Raw genomic sequence first — 20,399 nt, forward strand, 5'->3', positions numbered from 1 at the left:
CTGGTATGGTCCCTAGGGAGTGGAAGTTAGGCAAAGTGGTTCCTTTGCATAAGGGTGGCTCTAAAACTGCGGTATTGAATTACAGACCAATCACCATCTCAGGAGTAGTGGTAAAAGTATTGGAAAAGTTGGTTAAAGACAAAATTCAACAATGGGTGGATCAGGATATGATACTCTATAGAGGCCAACATGGTTTTGTTAAAGGTAGATCCTGCCTTAGCAATCTATTAACTATTCATAATAGAATAACATCTGAGTTGGACAAAGGAACTGGCTACACAGTGGTACTTCTGGATTTTGCTAAGGCTTTTGACAGGATACCCCATAGAACACTGTTACGCAAATTGGAGCAGATGGGAATGGATATTAAATTGGTGATATGGGTAGGAGAATGGCTCAGGGAGAGATACCATAAGGTGGTGTATGGAGGAGCCGAGTCCAGAATGAGGCAGGTGACCAGTGGTGTGCCTCAGGGCTCTGTGCTTGGGCCAATGTTGTTTAATTTGTATATAAATGATATAGGAAACGGCTTAAAGGGAGATATTCAGTTGTTTGCTGATGATGCAAAGTTGTGTAGTGCAATAAAAAATCAAGCTGATGTTGAAAGTTTGCAGGAGGATTTAAATAAGCTGATAAAATGGGCAAAAGAAAATGGATGTCAGTTCAATGTGGAAAAGTGTAAAGTCATGCATTTTGGGATTAAAAGATTACCAGCTGTGTACTACATCGATGGAAAGGTACTCCAAGAGATTGATGAGGCTAGGGACTTAGGGGTATTGGTAGATAGGGAGATGAAGTTCAGAGGACACATTGCTAAGGTGTCCAAGATTGCACATAGGATTACTTGGTTGTTGAGGAACACACTGACATCCAGAGATAAAGAGGTTATTATTCCCCTTTATAAAGCATTGATACTTCCACATTTGGATTACTGTGCTCAGGTCTGGTCACCTGGATTCCTTGGAGATGAGGAGGCTGTGGAGAGGGTTCAGAGAAGAGTGACCAAGTTGGTGAGTGATATAAAAAATGCTCCCTACATTGATAGATTGAGAGCTTGTGGATTGCAGAGATTGGTTGATAGGCGAAGAAGAGGGGATATGATAGAAACATTCAAATTACTAAAAGGTTTTTATAGGATTGATGCAGGGGAAATGTTTCAGCTGTGTGAAAGTGATGGAAGAACAAGAGGTCATCTCTGGAAATTAAAGAAGAGTGTGGTTAACAAAGGTGTCAGAACAAGGTTTTTTGCCTGGAGGGTGGTGAATGAGTGGAATTCATTGCCTGACTTAGTTGTGAGCTCTTCGTCTGTAAATGAATTCAAGAAGAGATATGACAGATATTGTTTTGCTAGTTTGGGTCTCCCGCGATGAGTCTACTGACTCCATGGAGATACCCGTAATAATAATAATAATAATAATAATAAAAAAAAAACTACGAATATACTCGTAGTTGGCAGCGAACGTGTTAATATCCACTTTTTATGAAGCATATTTTATGTATGACAAAATATGATCTGGAGAGATTTGCATATCAAAAACATTAAAGACAAGAAGCGAAAACACAAATCTAGATTAGCCTTTCATATACTACCAACGATGGTCATCCCATACATGGCAGGAAACAAATACTATGAGTGGCCCATAACTGCTTTATGAAAAAATTCAAAGAAGTTTCAGAAATTCTATCCGCACTTACCCAGTGAAGTAAGAACTGAGAAGGCATCAACTTTCATCAAGTATCCTCACACGCTTGGATACGATGCACGTTATGTTTTGAAATCTGATAACACCAGCTAGTACATATGCCATTGCACGTCCATTGTTAAAACAGTTTTCTACTGTTGATTCTATTCCAGCTTTCATAAAGCAAAGGTTTCTTGTTGTTTAACTGATATTCCAAAGAAGTATACTTTTTTGTTTGATACTAGTAGGGAAATGAAAACTAATAAAATTTAATCTTAAAATTATATGGTCATTATACTGAAACTCAGAAGCCCAACAGGGATTCAAACATATAATTGAATATAATATATTGAATAGAGTATATTAGAGTAAAATAATGTTTTTGTTTTTTTATATTGTTGTGAACATTAAAAATAGTATATTTGTCAAAATCTGAAAATAAGACAGGATGTGTGTGTGTGTTTATTTACAGCAAATGCGGAAAACATTAATAGAACGCCGTCAAAAACAATCACTACAGCACCATCAGAAACGGCTTTTGGCCCAGCAGCAACAACAGCAGCTCACCATGCAAACTCAACAACCTCTAACAGACACTCTAAGTACAGTAGGGGCTACTCCATTCCCAGAAAATATGAGTGAACTTTTAAATAATACCATTGCACCAAATGTTACACTTCAGGTAAGAAAACCATTACATTAATGACAGCTGTAAATAGCTTTGTAGATGTATGTGTCATCTACCACATAATATAATCAAATTTTGGGTTTATAACAGTTGTTCTCTATAGCTTTTAGATCCACTACATAATTGTTATAGTTTATTAAATAAAACATTGTGGTTTGGAATATTATTAATTAAATAATTTTTAATCGTTTATGAAAACAAATCTGTTAAGTGAAAATTCATAGTCCTTACCGAAAACTGCAAGTAAAAAATTTACTCGTATGTTACTATAGAAAAGCCATAGAACATGCCATAAACGTTAAAGATTTAATAATAGCTGACTTTTCGCTGTTCGCCCTGATTCCCTGGTGAAACATGGGGTCCTTGTTTAACCGGGCGACGCACCAGCTGGCATGAAATTTTGTCATGTTGTACCATCATTTTTATTTTGGGGTGCTTAAGGGTCACTATCCTTGTGAGCAACCATACTTCTTTCCAGCAAGTCCCACTTAATACAGACATGGAAGTAGTTGCCATCTAACTCTCATTCTGATATCTCATAACAGTATGCACAGATATTTTTGCACTTGAGAATTCATTTGGCATCAGAAGCCTGGAGAAATTACTTCTTGGTATGAGACTTAATGCAGAGAGTCAGGGAAACTAGATCATCAAGGGAGGAATGGGAAAAATGTGTGTGAAAGTCCAGACATGGGACGTGATAAAGATATAAATGCCTTTTGTATGTGGCAAAGGAGTGGAAAAATATGCTTTGGGTTCAGACCTTTTAAGTATGTCTGGGGAGGGAAAAGAGATCTAGAACAAGACCAAATACATTGTATATTTAATTATAAGAATAGGCTAGGTCGTAATTTATTATGTCTATACACAAATGCCAGGAGCATTAGAAACATAGGGGTTGAGTTTGTTGCTTTATTGAATATAATGTGGCCTAAGATTGTTGGAATTAGTAAAACCTGGCTATCAGATATGGTAAGTGGGATCAATATATGTTACGAGTGTAATGGATGTACTATTTTTAGGAATGACAGAAGAGATAGGAGAGGAGGAGTGCTACTAATGATATCAGATGACTTAAGTCCAGTTAAGGTAGAAATACAAGAAAATAATGATGGTAACAATATCCCATGTAGCGATGAATTTGACAGAATGAAATATATGGTGAGGTGTTGCTACAAACCTGGTGGCTCAGTTGTAGGGGGCAAAGAAATGCATCGCCAATTTAGCCTTATGGGTACCAAGCGAATGATCATTATAGGTGACTTTAATTTTCCAAACATTGATTGGGTAGAAGAGAAATCTCATGATCAGAAAGAAGAGGAATTTATTGAATTATTGTGAGATAACTTTCTCAGGCAGCATGTGAAAGAAGGAACTCGGGGTTAAAGAATGTTGGATTTGCTCATAGCATCAGAAGGGATCTCTGTCAAGAATATGGCTATTTTACCACCAATTGGTAACAGTGATCATGCTGTACTTTCTTGGGAAGTATCTACTTGTATTCAAGCTCCGATTAAATCAGGCTACATGCTGAATTACAAAGTTAAAAATTATGATCAACTTAGAAGAATACTATCTTTGGTCCCATGGTATCAGTTACTGAATGGAAAAAATGTCAGCAATGCATGGGAATCTGAAAAAGTGCTTGAATGAGGCGGTATCTGAACGTATCTCTAGTGTTAGAAGAATAAATAGGTTGGGAATGAAATGGATGTGCAGCCTTATTAAGCTAGAGATCCACAAGAAGAGGATGATGTGGAATGAATATTGTGAGAGGAGTTATGAAAATACAAAGCTCAGGCCAGAAAAGTAACGAGTATTGTGAGGAAAACTAAAACGGAGTATGAAAAGAAGTCGGCCATGCAAGCTAAAGGCAATCCAAAAGAATTTTATCGTTATGCCACAAGCAAAAGAAAGAATCAACGTGGAATAACTTCATTGAATGCAGATGGTACGTCAGAAACTAAGGATATTGTTCAGTTAATTAGTGCTCACTTGCTAAGATATAACAACCAGGTGTATGTAACATGGTGCTACTGCTACGTTGGATGAAGAGTTGGAGGTTCATGAAAATGAGGTTGAAGAACTCTTGCATAACCTGGATAAGAATTTGTCAATAGGGACAGATGGAATATCTGCCCGTTTGTTAAAGGAATGTTCAGCCGAATTGGCTAGGCCTTTCACACATTTGTATAACTTGATTCTCAGCTCAGAAATGATACCACAGGAATGGAAGGAATGTATGATAGTTCCATTGCACAAGGGTGGTGCAAAAACTGATGTATCTAACTACTGACCTATTAGTATCTCTGTTGTGGTAGTGAAGATTTTAGAGAAGTTGGTAAGAACTCGCATACAGAAATGGGTAGGCAAGCATTCTATACTCTACAGGGAACAGCATGGGTTTACTAAAGGAAGGTCATGTTTTAGCAATTTGCTCATATTTTATAACAATGTTACAGCCAAGTTGGATAAAGGGAATGGATACGCTATGATAATGTTGAATGTTTCTAAGGCATTTGATAGGATACCACACGATAGGCTGTTGTGTAAACTGTAAACATCGAGGGAGTCCTTGACTCCCTGCAGGTCTCAGATAATAATAATAATAATCTTAATGACATCACATTTCAGTTACCATCTCCTTTACTTTTAATGGGGGGATTTAAATGGACACAGCATTCTGTGGGGGAGTACCTGAACTAATATCAGTTGTAGAAGTGTATTCTTGACAAAAGAAGAGTTGTGGAATGTGTTCTTGACAGAAACAACAACCTCTACCTCTTAAACACAGGAAACAACACCTTCCACAGGACCTGCACTTAAATCACTGCAACTGATTAACTGTTTACTTACTTTTCTGCATGAGCAGTGATGTACTACATCACGAATATCACAGTAGAAAATCAACCTAGCTGACTGGCTCACTTTCTCCTCCTTAGAAAAATTCAGTTGTGCAAAGTTCAGCTTTTCTCCTATCACTGATACATTAAATCATGTGACAGAGTGCATTACATAAGCTTCTGCAACTGCAGTTCCCAAAACATCTAGTTGGTTTCCACATTTCTCTGCACTATGGTTGAAGGCAGGTTGCCTAACTATGGAAGCACAGAAGAAAGCTTGAAGTATCATCTTTCGCAGATATCCCAGAACAACAAACCTCGTTTACTTACACACGAACATGCATCTATCATCAAAGCCAAAAAGAAGCCTGGATCATATACATACCTTCCATAACAAGAGCAGCCAACAGTAAAGAAGCCTGAAAGAAAATCTCGAAAATAAAGTATAATAATGGAACACTGACCATTATCCCCACTAAGTTCCCAGCCCAAACATGCAAAGCAGAATACACAACAAATTCTATTTTCTTTGAGCATTACTGAAGAATACAACATGCCATTCATCAAAGAAGAAAGGAAAGCTGATTTGATTAAACATCTGTCACCAACTGCCAAGCATCAACTACTGTACCTGTTCAACAGAAAACTTTTTTCGAGATACCTCACAAAAGACAATTGTTGTTGTTGTTTCCTGTGCTATGGAGGGATTTAAAATCCTCAATAAATCATTGGCCAATTGTTCTGACTATCTCTTGTGCTAGATTCTATAAGAAAAAATTGTCAACTCTTTATTATTTATTGTTTTCTGGAGATAAACAAGATTTTTTCCAGAACACAATCTGGCTTCTGTAAATATCATTCAATAACTAATCATCTAGTCTGGCTGGAAGCATCCATTCGAGATGCCTTCTTAAAACATAAGCATGTAGTATTGATTTTCTTCATCAAATTTCTAACATGTACCCTCAGGAGCATACAGGATATTATGATAGTGCTACATGAAGAAGTTACATCATCACTAACTTCTTATCAACAATTTTCCTCCAAATCAATCTGTTATGTGTCAAGACTTCAACATTATTAGAATTTATATTTTCTGTCTTCTAAGGCACTTTTTACTGTATCAATCCACCTATATCTTGGTCTTCCTCTGGGTCTTTTTCCTGGCCAAGAACACTTGCTTTGCTAATCTTTCCTCTCCCAAATGATTCAAATGATTATATACTACCTGTGATTAGCTCTAATTATATAAATTGGGTTTTATCCTTTATCCAAGTGTTAGCAAACAAAGTTTGCACCTAAAGTACTTTCAGGACTGGGGCAACTTGCGGTAAAGGTGGTATGTTCTCATCACTTGCCTTAGTATTGTGATTAGTAATCAGCTCTGTTAACATGTTCCTGGATGCTAACAATCTCAAGTTCTTTCCTAATATCCTTGTTTTTAATATGATATTGCCATTGACTCCATCTGTTTTCATACCCCTAATCTTTCACATCTGTAGTCTCTAGTCTTTGGTCAAGTGTTTTATTTCTAACCCAGCTATCAGATCCATAAGTTAAACACTAAATTAAAGCTAATTTAGTGTTTTGACTAATTTCTCTCTTATTCCATATAAATTTATTCAGTTGGCTTCCTACCATACTGGCTTTGTTGATTCTGTTGTCTATTTCCATATTTAATTTACCATCTTCCCTAAAAAAAAAGTGTGCACAAGTAGTTGAAATGTTTTACTTGTTCTATAGGTTCTCCATTCACTGCAGTCGATATTTTCAATGTTTCTGCCTATTTACTTTGTCTTTGTCTTGTTATTGCTGGTCTTCATATCTATTACAACAGTTATTCAATTTAGTCAGGGAATCTTTCAGACTTGTACTGGATTTATTTAAATGTATAACATCATCTGCATAAATTAAAGAGCTGAGATTAACATCTCCAGTTTTGATATCAGATTTAATACCAATTTCTTTCATAATGTGATTCATATAGATAATGAATAATAGAGTAGGTAATGTACCTCCTTGTCTGACACCAAATTTAACATCAAACCATCTTTCCATACTTCAATTCTAACTTCTTTACTTACAACTCAAATAAAGATTAAGTATTGCTTGATATAATGCATCACTGACACCATATAACTGTAGCATTTTGAATAGCTTTTCTCTTGACACCTTGTCATATGCCTTTTCCAGGTCTACAAAACTTAAATATAGATCTTTGTTTTATTCCCACAATTTCTCAACTATTTCTCGTAAAGTCAAAATCTGATCCTGACAGCCTCTATTTGTCCTTATTCTGGGTTGGTCTTCTCCAAGCTTCAATTTCACAATCCTTCTCAACCATTTCTCAAGTATACTTGCTTAAATCTTACCAGGAGCACTCAGTAGGGAAATTCCTCTGTAATTATCTCATTCAGTGTTATTTCGCTTTTTATATATTGGTACTATGAGAGTTCTACTCCAATCATTTGGAATTTGTCCCTCTGTCCAGGCCTTCTGAACTATGCATTTCTGGTCAGATATCATCTACTCCCATTGCCATTCTACATTTCTACCTTTTGATGGCTTTTTCTACTTCAAGTATGGATATGGACAAGTATAGATTTTATTACTCTTACAAATGGTGTCAAAAACTCGTCATAACAAGGCAGCGTCTAAATCTCAGGTTGTTGATAATGAAGAGAGTGTTTGTTCTGATGAACAAAAAGTACTGGTGCAGTGATAACTTATCTGAGGATAAGTTGACATTAGAAATATCTCGATTAAAAAAAATTATTAGAAAATCAACCAGGGAATTGGAAAAAGTGGAAAAATATTTGACTAAACTTAGGATAAGAAAAAGGATCAGAACAAGAACAGGAAGGAAAGTACTGAACTTTGGTAATCAAAATATTATTGACAACAAGGTAAGCCAGTTAAAATATAAGAAAAAAGAGGTGATATGGTATGGTAACTCAATTTTAAAATTTGCGCTTGCCAAGGGAGTCACCACTGGTCACGAAAATTAAAATATCATCATCATCATCATCAAATTCCTGCCATGTACCCTCAAGGGGTGTACAGGATATGACAGTACTACATGAAAAAATTACATCATTACTAACTTCCTATCTACAATTTTCCTCCAAATCAGTCTGTTACTTGTCAAGACTCCAACATTATCAGATCTTATATTTCTATCGTCTAAGGCACTTTGTACCGTATCAATCCACCTATATCTTGGTCTTCCTCTGGGTCGTTTTCCTGCCAACCTGGCAGAGAACACTTGTTTTGCTAATCTTTCTTCTCCCATTCTATTTAAGTGACCATACCATCTGAGATTAGCTCTGCTAACGCATTCCTGGATGCTGACAATGTCAAGTTCTTTCCTAATATCCTCATTTTTAATATGATATTGCCATTGATGCCATCTGTTCACGCCTCTAATCTTTCTCAGGACTCTCATATCTGCAGTCTCTAGTCTTTGGTCAAGTGTTTTACTTCTGACCCAGCTCTCGGATCCATAAGTTAAAATTGGTTTGAACACAGTCTTGTATACAGCTAATTTAGTGTTCCGACTAATTTCTTTCTTATTCCATATGAATTTATTCAATTGACTTCCCACCATACCAGCTTTGCTGATTCTGTTGTCTATTTCTATATTTAGTTTACCATCTTCAGTAAAAATTGTGCCTGAGTAGCTGAAATGTTTTACTTGTTCCACAGGTTCTCCATTCACAACACAGTTGACATTTTCAATGATTCTGCCTATTTTCATTGTCTTTGTCTTTTTATTGCTGACCTTCATACCATATCTATTACAACAGCTATTCAATTTAGTCAGAGAATCTTGCAGACTTGTAGTGGATTTATTTAGAAGTATAACATCATCCGCATAAAGCAAAGAGCTGACATTAACATCTCCAATTTTGATATCAGGTTTAATACCACATTCCTTCATAATGTGATCCATATAGATAATGAATAACAGAGGGGGATAATGTACATCCTTGTCTCACACCAGATTTAACATTAAACCATCTTCCTGTACTTCCTTCAATTCTAACTGCTGACTCACAACTCAAATAAAGACTAAGTATTGCTTGATATAATGCCCCATTGACACCATATAACTGCAGCCTATTGAATAGCTTCTCTCTTGGCACCTTGTCATATGCCTTTTCCAAATCGACAAAACTTAAATACAGATCTTTGTTATATTCCCATGCTTTCTCGACTATTTGTCGTAAAGTGAAGATCTGATCCTGACAGCCTCTATTTGGCCTGAATCCAAATTAAAATATGACAAATGTAATTCAAAACCAAAGAAGAAAAGTAAAATAAATGGTAGTTCTGGTAGGTACTAATAATTTAAGTAGTGACAAATATAGTATGAGAGAAGATTGAAAGTTCTGTTGAGTGAGAAAGAAATGTGAGAGAGTAAAAATTGTAGGATTACTACCCTAAGAAGGAGGGCGATGATAGTCTGTATAGAAGATATGAATGCAAGTTTTTAGATGTATGGGGTGTGTTGATGACAGAAAAGATTTGTATAGGAATGATGGACTGCACTTGAATTCATTTGGCATCAGAAGCCTGGAGAAATTACTTCTTGATATGAGACCTAATGCAGAGAGTCAGGAAAACTAGATCATCAAGGGAGGAATGGGAATAATGTATTTCAAAGTTCAGGTATGGTATGCAAACGTGATAAAAAAAAAAAAAATGAACATCTTCAAACATCGTTATGTATGTGGCAAAGAGGGTGGGAAAATCTGCTTTGGGTTCGAACCTTTTAAGTATGTCTGGGGAGGAAAAAGAGAAAATTCTAGAACAAGACCAAATAGATTCCATATTTAATTATAAGAATAGGCTAGGTAGCAATTTATTATGTTTATATACAAACACTAGGAGCATTAGAAAAAAAGGGGTTGAGTTCGTTGCTTTATTGAATATGATGTGGCCTAAGATAGTTGCCATTAGTAAAACCTGGCTATCGGATCAGCTATGGTAAGTGCGATCAAGTGTAATGAGTATACTGCTTTTAAGAATGACCGAAGAGATAGGAGAGGAGGAAGAGTGTTACTAATGATATCAGATGAATTAAGTCCAGGGTCGAAGAAGTGTATCACCAGTTTAGCCTTATGGGTACCAAACAAATAATCATTATGGATGACTTTAATTTTCCAAACATTGATTGGGTAGAAGAGAAATCTCATGATAAGAAAGAAGAGGAATTTATTGAATTGTTGCGAGACAACTTTATCAAGCAGCATGATAGAAGGAATTTGAGGTTAGAGACCGTTGGGTTTGCTCATAGCATGAGAAGGGGTCTCTGTCAAGAATATGGCTATTTTACTACCGATTGGTGACAGTGATAATGCTGAACTTTCTTGGGAAGTATCTAATTGTATTGATGCTCTGATTTAAATAGGTTACATGCTGAACTACAAAGCTGGAAATAATGATCTACTTAGGATAATACTGTCTTTGGTCCCATGGTATCAGTTACTGAATGGAAAAAATGTCAGCAATAAATGAGAATCTTCGAAAAAGTGCTTAAATGAGCCTACATCTGAATATATCCCAATTGTTCGAAGAATAAATAGGTTGGGAGTGAAATGGATGTGCAACCTTATTAAACAAGAGATTCACAAGAAGATGATGATGTGGAAAGAATATTGTTGTTACGTCGTTGATTTTTTCTTATAGACTATACTTCTGTTATTCCCTTTTATGCCAAATAAGAATGAGATCTCTAATCTATCTCTCTGGAATCGTTTCCTTTTCAAACTCTGACAAAATTTGTTTAAGCTGCACCAGTCAGAGTTCTAGGACAGAAGAATTCTTGCCTCAGAGAAACCTCCCAGAGTTCTAGAGCTACCTAATCTTGTTAAAAGTTTAAAGTGTCTGTAGAAATCTTAGCTTGCAGTCATGGCCTTATTACTCTAAAATTCTCTTATCTTCTCCTTATGCATAGGTTAAAATTTTTATGAGTGACAAAATTAGTCTCATGCTCAGGCTTACATAGCAAAACATGTTTATTAAGAATCTAATGCGTTTACAAATAGGTTTAAACATATCAAAAGCATATCACATTATCATTACTAAATCAGTTGACAAACAATGAAAGAACACTCTAATTAATGAACATACAACTCATATCCTTAGGTTAAATAAATAAATACACACTTAGCATAAAATACAAGTTCATAATTCCTAACTTCAATTGCCAACATAGGCCCCTCCATATTAATTAGGTCTCTCACAAAATCTTAAATCTTCAGACTACCAGTCCAATGGAACTAACAAATCACTAAGCACATTAATTACTCAAAAGTTCTCTAAATAATTATCTATTTTCCTTTTCAACTAAATTCTTGTTCACTCTTTTCTTCTAAAGCTAATTGTTAATTGAATAAGAAATTTCTATACGTTACCACGGCCGCTTGAGGTTGCCGTGTCCCTCTCATCGGTCCTTCATCCTTAGATACCTTTCTGCTTCAGCAAGTCGCGTTGCTTGTCACGTATAGCCATTTTCTGCACCCTGCTGGGCAAACGCCCATCCCACTGGTCACTGTCGTTAGCCTGACCGCTTTCCAGAGGGATCCTTCCGCTTTCTCATCCCGGTAAAAACCTTTACCGATGGCCCGAATTGACGGACACCATCATCTCGCTTACAGCTCGTCCGATACTAGTTAGTCAGCAATGAGGAAAGGCTTGCTATCGGTTATCGTAGAGCTTCCTTCCACTGTTCAGCATCGTAGCTCCGAACGAGAACGGGAACAGAAAAAACGGGGGCTGAAACCCGCATTTATTTTCCTTCGTCGCACCCTCTTTTGGTTACAGAAATTTCTCATGCTGCCTTACTATTCGCCCTCACGTTATCACGTCACAATTCTTCTCCTTGAAGAGTGCTCTTTTTGTAGAACATGAGTTTGATTTGCTTTCCACGAATGCTTTCGCCTCAGGCGTAGGTAACTCGCACGTGACCTTTGTTAGCATTTTGACTTACATTTTTCATAGAGTATATTTTAATCACTAATGCTTTTAAACAACAAAATTTCTATTTAGACAGATGAATTTCTCCTCCTTATTACTTCCTTTAAGGTAAAATCAAATATGTTTTCTATTACAATTAGTTTTCTTTACTAATAGTACAAGTATTTCTTTGGTTATTATTGTATTCTTGTTAAATCTTGAATGAATGATCCTTTTGATGAAAAGGTTCTCATTCAAGATCTAACATCGTGACATGCAAACCTTGACATGTGCAACTTAGCAGTAGCACAGTGCTACTGCTATGTTGGATGAAGATCCAGAAAAGTAATGAGTGTTGTGAAAAAAGCTAAATCGGAGTATGAAAAGTAATTGGCTATGCAAGCTAAAGACAATCCAAAAGAATTTTATTGTTATGCCGCAAGCAAAAGAAAGAATGAATGTGAAAGAATAACTTTATTGAATGCAGATGGTACTCGAATGTCAGAAGCTAATGAGATTGTTCAGTTAATAAGTGCTCACTTTGCTAAGATACATCAGCCAGGTGTATGTAACATGGCGTACAGTGCTACTGCTAAGTTGGATGAAGAGTTAGCGGTTCATGAAGAGCTGTTGCATAACCTGGATAAGAATTAGTCTGAAGGGACAGATGTAATATCAGCCTTTTTTACTAAAGGAATGTTGAGCTGAATTGGCTATTCCTTTCACATGTTTGTATAACTTGAGTCTCAGCTCAGGAATGGAAGGACTGTATGATAGTTCCATTTTACAATGGTGGTGCAAAAAATATTTCTTAAACCCCATCTATCAGTATCTCTGGTGTGGTAGTGAAGATTTTAAAGAAATTAGTAAGAACTCACATACAGAAATGAGTAGACAAGCATGCTATACTCTGCAAGGAACAGAATGGGTTTACTAAAGGAAGGTCGTGTTTTAGCAATTTGCTCATATTTTATAACAATTTTACGGCCGAGTTGGATAAAGGAAATGGATTCTTCTAAGGCATTTGATAGGATACCACATGAAAGGCTGTTGCATAAACTGGAAATATGGGATTGGAATATAAACTCTTGACTTGGATAAAAGGATGGTTGACAGATAATATCAAAAAGTGGTGTACATCAGGATTCAGGACTTGGGCCATTATTGTTCAGTCTATACATTAATGACAGCAGATGTGCAATTGTGCTGATAATGTGAAGATAGGCAGGACAATCAGGGATGCTACTGATATTCAGCAATTACAAAATGATTTGATTAATAGACTGGAAATTTGGGCAAATGAAAATGGCTCTCAGTTTAGTATTAGTAAGTGTAAAGTTATGCACTTTGGGTAATTAGAGTTCCAGTGACATATTATATTTGTGGGGTTGTGTACAAGAAACTGAAGAGGTGAGGGATCTTGCCATATTGGTGGATAGAAATTTAATGTTCCAAGATCACTTAAAAAAAAGTTGCAAATATAACTCCAAGGATAATTGCGATGTTCAAGCAAACCTTGACATGTAAGAATAAGGAAGTAATTTTGCCTCTTTATGAAGCTTTGATAAGACCACATTTGGATTATTGTGTGCAGATTTGGTCTCTCTGTTTCCAAGGGGATAAAGAAGATGTGGAAAGGGTGCAAAGAAGAGTTACAAAGATTATATCTGGATTATGGGATTTAGATTATGAGGACAGATTGTGAGTATCCAGATTGCAGACTCTGGTTAACAGGAGAAAGAGGGCTGATATGATAGAGGTCTATAAATTTTTGAATGCGCATTATAGAATATCATCTGATGAAATTTTTCGTTATATAGAAGGTGGGTTGAGAACACGGGGGATATCCATGGAAGTTAAGTTTGATCATGGTCAAAAAAGAGGTAAGTGCTAGGTTTTTTTCCTCATGGAGTAGTGAGTGAATCGAATAGTTTGACTTTAGGGATAGTGAGTTCATCTAGTGTGAATGAATTAAAGGGAAGATATGAAAGCTGCTTTAGGTGATTTATAGCCTCCCCTCAGTGGGTCCTTGACTCCCTAGAGGTCTCAGATAATGATGTATTCCTGATTGCATGTTGTTGAGTGTTTTTTTTACAGCTCTTCTTTCTAAGTTCCGCATATGTCACAATCGTCTTACATGTTCATATTTAATGAGGGCTTATGCTCCAACTGTGAGAACAGCTCAACATGCATCTACCCATTCATTATGTTCTGGTGGGGTGCCAACACTTTTCTAAAGAAAGGGATGAATTTTTTACTAATCTATCCAAGCCGTATACCCTCAAGTAGATATTAGACCCAGATAAATTGTATGTAGTTTTTAAATTTTTAAAAATAATTTATTCAGACACATTTGATTATACGAGGTTGGTCTGAAAAGTTCTTGGCCTTTAAAGCTGCTTTAGGTGAAAATAATGAAACAATGAAAAAAGAATTTATAATTTCAAAATTATTTTTATTTTTCAACATAATCTCCCTTATGACTAATACATTTATCCCAGCAATGCTCTAGTGCCATTATCCCATCCCTGTAGTGGTTCTCAGTAAGATCTGCAAAATACATCTCTACAGCCGCAATCACCTCTTGTTTCAAGGAACAATGCTGACCAGCAAGGAAGAGTTTTAGTTGTGGGAAGAAATAAAATCAGAGGAAGCCAAATCTGGGGAATGGGGTGGTAGTTCCAACAATTCATAGTACACATCTCTTAATTTTTCCATTGCCAAAACACCTTTGTGGGTAGGTGCATTGTCCTGATGAAAGATGATTTTATTTTCTTCTGCAAACCTTTTGCCGGTCTTTTCTCAAGAATTTTTTCATCTAGTCTGGTTAAAAGATCAGAATAATGTTCCCCTGTTATTGTTTTACCCTTTTCAAGATAATTAATAAACAAAATGCTTTTAGTATCCCAAAACACCGATACCATGACCTATCCTTCTGATGGAACTGACTTTGGCGCTGAACAACTGGCTTCTGTCCACTGTTTTGACCTGTTTGGATTTTGGTGTGTAATGGCAAATCCAAGTCTCATCCATAGTAATAAATCGACGCACAAAATCAGTTTTATTCTTGTTAAAATGCTCCAAGCACTGTTCAGAGATTTTCATGTAAGTGCGTTTTTGATCTGCTGTGATTAAGCACGGCTCCCATGTTGCACAAACCTTTTTCATTTGCAATTCTTCGTGTAAAATATATCCTACACGTTCTTTTAAAATGCCTATAGTCTCAGCAATTTCATGCACTTTGACTCGCCAGTCATCCATTACCATATCGTGCACTTGATCAATGAATTCTGGTGTTCTTACACTTTTTTGGACGTCCTTCACTTTGGACATCTTCAAGGCTGGTACTGCCACGTTTTAACTCGGCAGCCCATTTCTTAATTGTCAAAAATGAAGGAGAAGAATGCCTATAAACCTTTATGAACTTCCAATGAATTTCTTTTGATGTTAAACCTTCTTTTACAAAGAATTTTATCCATTTCAAGGGATATAGACAAGACTTTTGCTTCAGACTGCTGTATAAAACAAACTACTTGATAGAATGACTTGCAATTTCACATAAATGCTTATGACAGCTGTACCAACTTAGGGGAAAGAAAATCTTGCTGATAGTGATGCCGTCTATGGTCGAGGCCAAGAACTTGTCAGACCATCCTCGTATATTTTTGTAGATACTGGTTTGATTAACTTAATTAAAAAAAAATTGCATTTTATACATTACATGTACCGATTTATCCCTTTATTACCTTGTGCGTGGTTTGGTACAGTATGACCATAACTGTCCTTGTGCCATTAAACCAGCCAACCCAAAGCCTGGTCACCTGTTTTTGCCTCAATACTGCCCCTCCATATACCACTGTTAGACATCTGCCAGCAGCCACTCTCCCCTCTTTTTCACATAACCAGTGTCTTATCCTTCCCCATTTGTTCTAATTTGTGTAACAGAGATCCATATGATATTCTGTCAAATGGCTTTGCAGAATCATCGTGTAGCTATTTCTTTTATCCAACTCATCCGTTATTCTTTTATAAAAAGTTAGGAAATTAATAAGGTATGATCGATCCTTCTCAAAGCCACTTTGCCTCTCATACAGTATCATATCTTTATCTAACCATTCTTGAATTTTCATTTTGACCAATTTTTCCAGTATTTTTACCAGCACTCCAGATACTGTAATTTGCTACTGCAGTAGCTAATTACAGACTGAATGGTCTGTAATTAGCTGCTGCAGCATTAGCGCTTCCCTTATGAAAGTGAATTATTTTGCCATCTCTCCACTCCCTTGGAAGAGGAACGGAGCTCAGACATAAAGAGTTAGAGGCATTTCCCTTGAACGTTCTTGCAAAACCCAGTTTTCTTCAATTCATCAATTAACCCTTTTGGCCTTCAACATCTTCCTGTGGCTTATATAACTCTGAGCAAAAACTTGTCCATCTCTCTCTCTCTTCTATTTATTCTGTGTTACTCAAAAGTTCACCATTTTCATCTTTTGTGGTTATCTGTTTTGGGCTCATTTCTTGTTGATGCTTCTTATCATCTTGTGTTAAGTGAGAGATGAATTTCATCACATGGTGTGAAACCACTTCCCCACTTATACAGCATAGTTTCATGCTAGTAATCTTGTGCATATAAAAGAAAAATGCTACCAAACGTGTGATTTTTACAGACTCGTGTTTTCTACAGACCATCCACATGAAATTTTATAACTGTTGTACAAAAATGAAGACTCTTAATTTTGATATTTTGTTATATTGGATTCCCAGCCACATTGGAATTAAAGAAAATGAGATTGCAGATGCATCTGCTAGATCAGCTCATAGTTTTTAACATAGAAACAGAAGGGAGAAAATTGTTCTTGCTAGACTCGTCTTAGGTCACAGTCATCTTACACATTCTTATTTACTGAGGGCTGATGATCCACCTGTGTGTGTGAAAAATGCATCATGTATCTCACTATTTTTCGTATTCTGAGATCTTCCATTCATCGTATGTTAATCTTATTATGCGTATCATATGCTAATCGACTGTGTTCATTATATATGAGTGAGTTCAGTCATTATTTTACAACTTTCTGTAAGCTACTTGAGTCCTGAAATCTCTACTAGATTATAATATTTATATTTTTATTAGAATTTTTACATTAATTTTTATCTTCATGCCAGATTGCCTGAGGCAGTCTGACATGAGGATATAATAATTATAATACTTTATAATTTATAAATTATATTTAATACTTTATAATTTAGGATATTGCAACTTTGTCTTGTATTTCAAGGTGTAGTTTCCTAAACCTTTGGTTTTCCTCTTTGCTTTATTCATTTGTCTATTTTTACACACACACCACCTCATATTTTACACTGTCATTTCACACCTGATTTGTAATCCTTTTTCCAGTTCATTTTTTTTTCCTGATATTTTAAATGTGTGAAGTACTCTTATTACTTTAGAGTGATGCATTTAAGAATTCTGTATTACGCGTAGCTGTATAACAAAGCTGCATCACTTTACATGTTTTTGTTGGACGTTGTGGAAGGACACTAAACAGAACATGTGTTAGATTGTTGCATCCTCTTACAATCTTCATTAAAACAAATCTATTAACTCTACGGTGATGTGATTTGCAAAATAAGTTGGAAGAATAGTTCATTTATATAGACTAAACTCAAAGTGTGTTTTATTTGATAGCCATGTGGCATTCAGCAAAGTTATATAAATCCCTGTACCACAATACTGCACGGTTAGAATTTATTATTTTATGAAGGAAACAATGAACTTGCTCTTCTATACATTTATTTCTCATGCCTTCTGGAGGAGAAATAAGAAAGAAAACTATATTTACCCCGGTGCGAATATTCCAGGTATGCTGTGCTCATCCACGAAATATCACTATCACTGATATTATATTTTTTTATTCTCGGTAAAGACTCCCCTAATTGTTTGAAGATTTCACGTGATTCCTAAAATTAAACACAACATACTAATTATTCATTGCCCTCTTCATGAGGGCAATGAAGCATTAGTGCTTCATAAAGAGGGCACTTTTTGATGCTTAAACATTTCATCATATTCGCTTTAATAGCCCAGGTGTGCTTTCAAAATACATACTTTGAGCCCTCGGAAAAGATGTAAAGAGTGTGCAGCGGGTCAAATTCTTAGCATTCTAGTGTTTTCAAACTGCTCAGAAGGCGAGGCTGGGTGAGCTCAGAGACAATAGCACCTAGCTGCTGTGATTGGTTATTATGTCAACCAATTCAATTGAACGTTATCATTTGTCATAAGTTGCTGTTTTTGTTTTCTGAGTATCATCTGTTTTGCATGCATGAAGTGTTATCTGACATGATTTTTATATATAATATAGACAAGTTTTTAATATATAATTTTCAATAAATTTATAACTTTTTTGCCCATACAGAGTCCGTCAAAAAAAATGCATACACTAACAGATGTCATCTAAGGACTTTTTTCGAAGTTGGATCGAATTATGGTAGCAATGTGTAGTATGATGTTCTCTCAAAAGATGTTGTTACTCACATGAATACTAGCATCAACATGTGACCGGTAGGACGTTCAAAAAAAATGGCCAAAGCACAATTGTCATTCATGGAACACAAGACCATTTTAAAGTGGTATTTCAAATTTGAGAATGTTGTTGTTGAAGTTCAACGACAATGGAGGTGTGAGTTTGCAACACAACCCCCAACATGCCTGACAATTGCATGAATTCATGATAAGTTTGAGACCCATGGTACCATGTGTGATGTGCACAAGGGAAGATCCTAGAGGCCTCAGACAGCAGCAAGTCCTGCTTCCTCAGCTATGGTGTTGAAACAGTTTACATGCTTGCTACAGAATTCTACCACACAATGTGCATGTGAGACAGGAATTAGCAGTACAAGCACACGGTGCATTCTTAAAGCAGCTAAATCAATTTCTCTTCCAATAAGATGGTGCACCACCACACTACCACCAAGACATGAGAGTTTGCAGGGACAATGGATAGGAAGAAGAGGTGCAGTTGAGTCGCCCCAACATGTTCTCCTGATTTAACACTCTTGGACTTCTACCTATGGGGAACTCTAAAGGATGTAGTGTATCATAGAAAACCAGCTACACTGGTGGCCTTTCAGAAAGAAATTGAAACGGCAAGCGCAGCAATCCACTTTGGCCAACATTGCCCGAGCAGTAGGTTGCCGTAATAATAAATGTCTGAACGCTAATGGTAACCACTTTGAGCACCTCATGTAATTGTAGAAATCAAAGATAACTTGTATTCATCCCTTGATATCTGTATAAATTTAGTATTAAATTTTTATATTTTTCTTTTGGAAAACGATATTGAGACATTTTTATTCTACTCTTTGGAAACAACAGACAGTAAAGATTTATCTAAAAATTTATCTTCATGAATAAAAATAAATACTTTGTGTATTATATGACGTTGTTGATCTACAACAAAAATACCAGCATATGTGAGATTGATAAGACAGAAGAGCCGCTGATACTAAAAAAAAACTAATGAATGCAGGATTCCCGAAAGTGTGGATAATTCAGATAATGATCGGATATTATGTATATATTCTGTTTTGCATAAAATGTATATACTGAGCCTCAGTAAACAAAAGAAAATTCTTAGAAAACGGAGCGAAATATACACAAACCAGAGAAATATACATAACATGTGTGCAATAAATTTTACAAGATGATTTGCTGCTCCATCAAACTATGTTTATTTCTGCCATACCCGTCTATATCCGTCTCCTCGTAAGTTTTTTTTTATGTAAGTCTCCTCGTAAGTTTTTAATTATGCCATCATAAATTCACTTATCCTTGTCTAGACTTTATAGGATCGTGCTGTTCGTTCTATCCAACAATGTTAGGACATACATATCACAAATGTTAATTATTAATAATTAATTTGCCATTAATGAAAGTATTCCTACTCGCACTTATTCTTTCCTTTCATTTCCCATTCTCACATCTTATAAATGTTGGTTCACATATTTTCACCTTGGAGTATTTCAAATATACCAACCAAATATAGCATTCTCCGTCATCATTGTTGTTTTCTTATAAATTCTAAAACAAACAGATTGTTCCCCCACTCTGCAAATTGGTTACAATTAATTGATAAATGAAAGTATTCAAAGTTATCCTGCAATTAATTGCATTGGACCAATTAAGATGAGCGCTGATGCCCTATTGCACTCAAAACTTTCACACATCAA

General features: G+C 35.9%; 1 protein-coding gene across 6 annotated transcripts in view; it reads left to right on the forward strand.

Moving 5' to 3' along the window:
- The window catches only part of LOC150094596 (uncharacterized), a 700,870-nt gene that overhangs the window by 545,188 nt on the left and 135,283 nt on the right, over nucleotides 1-20,399 (forward strand). For 5 of the 6 annotated variants that reach the window (XM_090411629.1, XM_090411625.1, XM_090411624.1 and 2 more), the window contains one exon: nucleotides 2,155-2,364. The exons of the other annotated variant lie outside the window; for it this stretch is intronic. In XM_090411629.1, coding sequence (XP_090267755.1) covers nucleotides 2,155-2,364 — 210 coding nt within the window. The remainder of the gene's footprint in view (nucleotides 1-2,154; nucleotides 2,365-20,399) is intronic. 6 annotated transcript variants of the gene reach the window in all.

The sequence above is a fragment of the Typopeltis vanoorti genome, chromosome 21 (assembly GCF_054136105.1).
Source record: "Typopeltis vanoorti isolate ZY-2024b chromosome 21, IOZ_Tvanoo_1.0, whole genome shotgun sequence".
Classification (NCBI taxonomy): domain Eukaryota; kingdom Metazoa; phylum Arthropoda; class Arachnida; order Uropygi; family Thelyphonidae; genus Typopeltis; species Typopeltis vanoorti.